Source organism: Lepidochelys olivacea (genome assembly GCF_965140295.1).
Source record: "Lepidochelys olivacea isolate rLepOli2 genome assembly, chromosome: 19".
Taxonomy (NCBI): domain Eukaryota; kingdom Metazoa; phylum Chordata; order Testudines; family Cheloniidae; genus Lepidochelys; species Lepidochelys olivacea.
The window spans coordinates 19182263-19188639 of record NC_140429.1 but is presented as its reverse complement, the minus strand read 5'-3'; the positions used below and the strand labels follow the sequence as shown (position 1 = coordinate 19188639).

Sequence of the window (6377 nt, the reverse complement as noted above, 5' to 3'; positions counted from 1 at the left end):
GAATCCTGGCTCGATCTGAGCTAAACTGTAAGTCCACTGGGGTCAGTAGAATTACACTCCAAAATGATGCCAGTGTAACTGACAGCAAATTTGCCAGGTTGAGTGGTTGTGTAAGACCAAGGCATAGGTGCACTCACTGAACATTGAAATTAATGTATTTAAAGTAACATTTTAAAATAAATTATTTCTAAATATTATTTTTAAAAAATCTAATTAAATCAATTTCAGTGGAGAAAAGCAATTGTTAATGCTGATAGTACCTGTATTTTGTATCCCCTACCTCTTCACTTCTGTTCCCAGCATTAAGGAGAAATGTTCTCCACCCACCCACGTTATTGGAATAGTTTAACGTTCATCCAATGAGGAACGTGAACTATTCCTCTCCCTCCACCCCAGCACCATTGCTTACTTGTTTATCAGAAGAGGAATTTCCCAGGTGAACGACCGAAGCTTTGTCCAGCAGCACTTTCTGAGGTATATCATATTGTATGGACATCCATTTCAAAACAAATACATTTTCTCTATTGGAGGTTCAAGCTGCCTTACCATATACTGCCTGCAAAGCTACCTCAGCTGTATACAGATGATGTATGTATATGTATCCTGCAATCAAAGTACCTTAGATGCCTTGAAATCCGTACCCCCAATGACATCAACTCCATCAGAGCATGGATTAGTAATGTTGCTTCATTCTCAGGGCTGTGAACATCACATTGTGCTGCTGTTGATGCCGTTAGCTCTTTTATGGCAAATGTTATGTCTTTTGCCTGCCTTTTTTCCCCCATTTCTGCTCCCTGGGAGCAAGGACTCAGCCCCTACTTAGACTCTCTCACAGCTGGCAGGTGTGGGTGAAGAAAACATGCTATTGCAGGGCTGTTTTAAAAAAAAAAAAGAATGAAAAGTACTCACCCAAAGGTCTGCCCTCAAGCCAAGCTCTACCTACTGAAAATGCCTCCCATAGCAGATTGTGCCACGTTAAAATATGATCAGATAGACACCGCTGGGCTCCTCCCCTTGGTGGAGCATCAGTCATTTGACTCCAGGAAAAAGCTGCCTAAGCCACATCCATCAGAGCAGCCCTTGCCTCTGCTAGTCTGAGAGGAGAGTGGGACTGACTGGCTGCAAGCCTTAGATGACCCACTGGTCTTAGAGGGACAGGCTCTTTGGGGACACAGGTGCATCTTTCACTCCATCCCTCCTCTCAGGCCTTTTTTACTCTACTGGTGAACCTGAGATAGAAGAAATGGTGGTGCCTTCCAATATCATATACTTATGGTACCAAAATGAAGCACAATTCATATATGATCCTCCCTTTTTTTTTTTTTTAAATACATACTTTGGCAGAAGAGAAATAGTTAACACTGACATTTAAATGAGCATATTTAATACCCACTGAGATGACTGTGGGGTAGTTCACACCTCTCATACCATACTAGGCTGGGCTTTGCAGATACTAACACGTATAAAAGGCCAAGTAGACACTCATTTGTTTATCTTAAGTCAGGATTCAGTTTAAACGAAAGCAAAATAATCCTCTTAAACTAATGTCTACATAGGAGTTTGTTCTGGTTTAACTAGCTTTCAAACCAATTTAAATTACCGTAACTTGTGTGTGAAGAGAAGACTTTCCTTTAAAATAATAAAATGCTTAAAATTCAGAGAATGAATTCAGACATAGGACAGGCATTCTGGGAACACCCTGCAACCACCCCCACAAGTAGGGTGGGCATGAAATATTCTGCAAGGCAGTTTCTTTCCTCCACAGTTGATTTATCAGGTTTAATGCAGATGTAGTAAAAATAAGCTTGTCAGGACAGGGATTCTTTTCTGTCTGCAGAGCATCCAGCTCCATATGGCACTATGCCCCTGCTCATAATGAAAATATTTACCAGCACTAACAAAACCCAACACATGGCAGTTGCACAATTTCTCAGGTGAAAGGAGAAAAAAATACTGATGCAGAAATCGATTATTTCTACTTGCTATTTGATTTATGCACTCTTAAAGAAAAACAATTACTCTATTCTCATTCAGTCTGTGGAAACTGTACTCTAGTCAAAACATTTTCTGTATCAAAGCCTCTGTGAGCTGCCCACCAGTTGGTCAGAAGCATCTCTTCCAGCCACATAATCCTGAGATCCAACCAACTGCACTGCACTACTTAGTTGTGTGATAGCTAAGTACACTAGTCTGCACAAGGTGGGACTACTTAGAAATAGTTTGTTAGGGAATTTGCCCCTAACTCATAGGTTGGCAGATGGAGAGAGTAGAGCAGGAGTGGTAACTCTTGCTGTCCGTCTGCCTCCTTCTCCTCATCTTCTTTTAGCTCCCTACTTGCAGAAAGCTACATACAAGCTGAGTAGGTTGTTTGCTGGTAGTTGAGATGTGGAGAAAATCTGTTGACCATCAAAATAAAACCACTAACAGTAAAATGTCAAGTCTAACAAAACCCACCCTATGAAAGGGGACTTACACACTCACCCAGAAAGACTGAAAGCCAGCACTTGATAGGTTAAATCTTTTGAATAAGGGATCATTTTAACAAGGAAATCAAACAGGTTGACTTTCCATATCCACTAATACTCCACTGTATGTGGGGTGGGTTCTTCTTTAACAAGGTGTATAATAAATTGCACATTGATTAAAAACCCCTTACAACCCCATATTTATTTCACCTATCTGTTCCAACCCCCCTTTAACTAGGGTGAAGGTTTGTTTAAGGCAATGAAAACAAGTTTAAATTGTTCAACAAAGGAAGTGTAACATTGAGTAATATTGGTGCTAGTTTTTAGCGGATAACTCTCTAGCCCATAACCTCATGTGGGAGTTCAGCTGATGATCTTCTAAATACCTTAAATTTGATTTATTTAGATGTGGTCTACAAAAAGGTATAAAAAGCATTTCAACTCTATATGAAACTCCAACAAGGGTTTAGCTGAAAAAGAAAAATGTTATTTTAAATAAGACCATCACTAAACAGAGCAGGAGATAGAATTTTATTTGACTTTTGTAGTACATCCTTTAACAGAGAAAATTTAGATTATGTTGGCTAAAGCATACAGTCTCCAATGCAACGATTACACTGAGAAGCACCGGCCGTACAAGAAAAAACCAACAGCAGCTTAATCATCATTTTTAAGTTTCTTGATCTTGTACTTATGGCGTTCGATTTCTTTCTGCAGCCGCTCTATTTCTTTCTTGTGATGATCGATTTCTTCTTCATGATGTTTCCTCAAAGAAGCCAGCTGTTCCGCCTCCTTCTCCCTGCACAGTGCACATCACCAGTTCAGACAAACCAAGTTATTTGGGAGTTTGAGATTGACTTGGTTTAAGTAGACTGTCTAAATCAAACTCCCACCCACCCACAAGTGTCCCGAGACACAGAAGGGTTTCAAAGCTTACATAGCTAATTGGATCACCTTCATTTCAGGACAACAGCAGACAATGTTTCCAACTAGACAGGAACACAGGATTCTATAGACTGATTGGCACCACTGGACACAAAGCCTAGGTTGCTGAGCTACACCGACAATCCCCATCAAGCAGGTATGTTCTCCTGGGAGGGCGGCAATCAGGACTGCGCTGCTGTTAACATTTACCAAACCTGACCCTATCTAGCAGCAGTGCCCCAAAACGAAAAGGCTAGAGTTTACCAGGTCGTACCCCAATTTTATGAAGAGAAATCAGGTTGTAAATGGATGAAAAGGGTAGGGTGCAACACACACAGGTCACAGAGTAACAGCCGTGTTAGTCTGTCTTTGCAAAAAGAAAAGGAGTACTTGTGGCACCTTAGAGACTAACCCATTTATTTGAGCATGAGCTTTCGTGAGCTACAGCTCACTTCATCGGATAGGAAACTGCAGTAGACATTGTATACACACAGAGACCATGAAACAATACCCCCTCCCACCCCACTGTCCTGCTGGTAATAGCTTATCTGGACAGTGGGGTGGGAGGGGGTATTGTTTCATGGTCTCTGTGTGTATACAATGTCTACTGCAGTTTCCCATCCGATGAAGTGAGCTGTAGCTCACGAAAGCTCATGCTCAAATAAATTGGTTAGTCTCTAACGTGCCACAAGTCCTCCTTTTCTTTTTGCACACAGGTCACTACATAGGGTGCTGGGATACTACAGAGATGGGCATGATAGCAGACAGCTCTTCTAACAGAGAGAGAGCAACCGCAGCTATTGATATTGCCTTAACATCTAGGAGGATCTGAGGTCTCAGCTGGGACATTCAGGGTCTTTCACCCGCCCCTCGCCTCATGCCGGCAGCGAGACTCCGCTCTCAGTCTCGAGCGGACTGGGCGCGCCAGGGCCCGTGCAGCCGCCGGCGAGAGGCGTGGGGCTTCTCACGGCGAGCCAGCCTCACAGGGCAGTCGCTACAGGAGGAGCGAGCCCGCAAGCGGCCCGAGCAGCCGAGCACCGGCCCGAGGGCACCAGGCGCCGGGCACGGGGCGCAGCCTACGGCAGCGAGCGGGCGACCCCCTGCTCCCGGGCAGCCCCCGAGGGTCAGACGCGCTGCCAGGGCCCCCAGGAGGTTACGCGGGCTGCAGCCGGCGGCGGGCCGGACCCGGGCAGGGGCAGCCAGGCTCCCCGCTCTCCCACGCGGGCGGGGGCCGCGCAGCTCGGAACCCAGGAGTCCGGGCGGCGCACGAGACTCACCTGAAGTACCGCTCCTCGTGGGCCGCCTGCCTCTTCCCGAAGGCCCCTCCGGCCTCACGGATCGAGCCGCCGCCGCCGCCGCCCTTCCCAGCCCCGCTCCCCAGCTCGCCCAGCTGCGGGGAGAGACACACGTCAGGGAAGCCCCAGGCCCCGCCTGCCCCCGCGGCGCGGCGCCTCGCCCCTCCCGGCGCCCCTCCGCGGCCGGGACAGAGTCACGCCGGGCGGCCGGGCCGCGGTACCTGGTCGGAGCCGGAGCCCGAGCTCCATCCCCGCTGCTGCAGCGCCAAGGCCCCGCGCAGGCCCCCGCGCAGCCCCGCCGCCATCGCCGCCGCCATCGCCCGCCTGCCCTTGGCGCGGTCGCACTCTGAGGCGCCGCCGCCCCGCCTGACGACGGCGCGCGCAGCCAGCACCGCCCACGAGCCGCGGCGGGGGGGCGGGGCCGGCTCCGCGCCAATCCGTGCCGGGAGCGTGGGCGGGGCCGAGAAGCCCGGCCCCTGGGAGAGCGCGGGCTGCGCGCGCAGGCTGGGAGCTCGCGCGGCGGGGGCGGGTAGGGGCCGGGTCTGTGCGCCGGGCGCCGCCTGGGCCTGTCGCTGCGGGGCCGTCAGCGGGGGGGAGGGGCCGGGGCGCGGGAGGGGCCGGCTCAGTCCGGGGGCTCGCGGGGCGGCTTTGCTGCTGGTCGGTGGGAAGCCATTCGGGGGGGTCCCCAGTGCGGGCTGCAGCCGAGCGTGCGGGGCCGCTGCGGCGCTCAGCAGGGGGCGGGGCCCAGTGGCGGGCCGGGTCCCAGCGCGGCGCTCAGCAGGGGGCGGGGCCCAGTGGCGGGCGGGGCGGGGCGGGGCGGGGCCCAGTGGCGGGCCGGGTCCCAGCGCGGCGCTCAGCAGGGGGCGGGGCCCAGTGGCGGGCGGGGCGGGGTGGGGCGGGGCCCAGTGGCGGGCGGGGCGGGGTGGCGGGCACGTCCCGCGGGCCGGGGCCGCTGCGGAGCTCAGCAGGGTGCGGGGCCCAGTGGCGGGCCGGGCGGGGCGGGGCCCAGTGGCGGGCGGGGCGGGGCGGGGTGGGGCGGGGCCCAGTGGCGGGCGGGGCGGGGCGGGGTGGGGCCCAGTGGCGGGCGGGGCGGGGCCCAGTGGCGGGCCGGGTCCCAGCGCGGCGCTCAGCAGGGGGCGGGGCCCAGTGGCGGGGCCCAGTGGCGGGCGGGGCGGCGGGCACGGGCCGGGGCCGCTGCGGAGCTCAGCAGGGGGCGGGGCCCATGTTTTCCACCCCAGTCATGAATTTATAGACCTCTATCAGATCCCCCCTTAGTCATCGCTTTTCCAAGCTGAAAAGTCCCAGTCTTTTTAATCTGTCCTCATACAGCAGCCGTTCTATACCCCTCATCGTTTCTGTGCCCTTCTTTGCACCTTTTCCAAATCCAATATGTCTTTCTTGAGATGGGGTGACCAAATCTGCATGAACTATTCAAGATGTGGGCATACCATGGATTTATATAGAGGCAATATGATAATTTTCTCTTATTATCTATCCCTTTCCTAATGATTACCCAATCTTCTGTTAGCTTTTTTAATTGCCAATGCACATTGTGCAGATGTTGATAGAGAACTCTCCACAATGACGCCAAGATCTCTTTATAGGGTTCAGCTAATTTAGACCCCATTATTTTATATGTATAGTTGGGATTATAGTTTGCCAAGTGCATTACTTTGCATTTATCAACATTGAA

At 51.8% G+C, this 6377-nt stretch overlaps 1 protein-coding gene across 1 annotated transcript; it reads right to left on the bottom strand.

Moving 5' to 3' along the window:
• Positions 1 to 2975: 2975 nt before the first annotated feature.
• Positions 2976 to 5065, bottom strand: ATP5IF1 (ATP synthase inhibitory factor subunit 1). Its single transcript, XM_084609758.1, has 3 exons — positions 4906 to 5065; positions 4667 to 4779; positions 2976 to 3264 (listed from the first exon to the last, which is right to left on the bottom strand). Exons 1-3 carry the CDS (start codon positions 4999 to 5001, stop codon positions 3123 to 3125), a joined length of 351 nt encoding a protein of 116 aa, XP_084465884.1. The 5' UTR covers positions 5002 to 5065; the 3' UTR covers positions 2976 to 3122.
• Between the last annotated feature and the right edge of the window lie 1312 nt (positions 5066 to 6377).

Bases quoted from the DNA above. Each gene is read 5' to 3' on its own strand.
- ATP5IF1 (XM_084609758.1), bottom strand. From the start codon at position 5,001: ATGGCGGCGGCGATGGCGGCGGGGCTGCGCGGGGGCCTGCGCGGGGCC. The intron at 4,780-4,905 runs GTACCGCGGCCC...CTCTCCCCGCAG, and splicing joins CGGGCTCCGGCTCCGACCAG to CTGGGCGAGCTGGGGAGCGG. The intron at 3,265-4,666 runs GTGAGTCTCGTG...TGCACTGTGCAG, and splicing joins CACGAGGAGCGGTACTTCAG to GGAGAAGGAGGCGGAACAGC.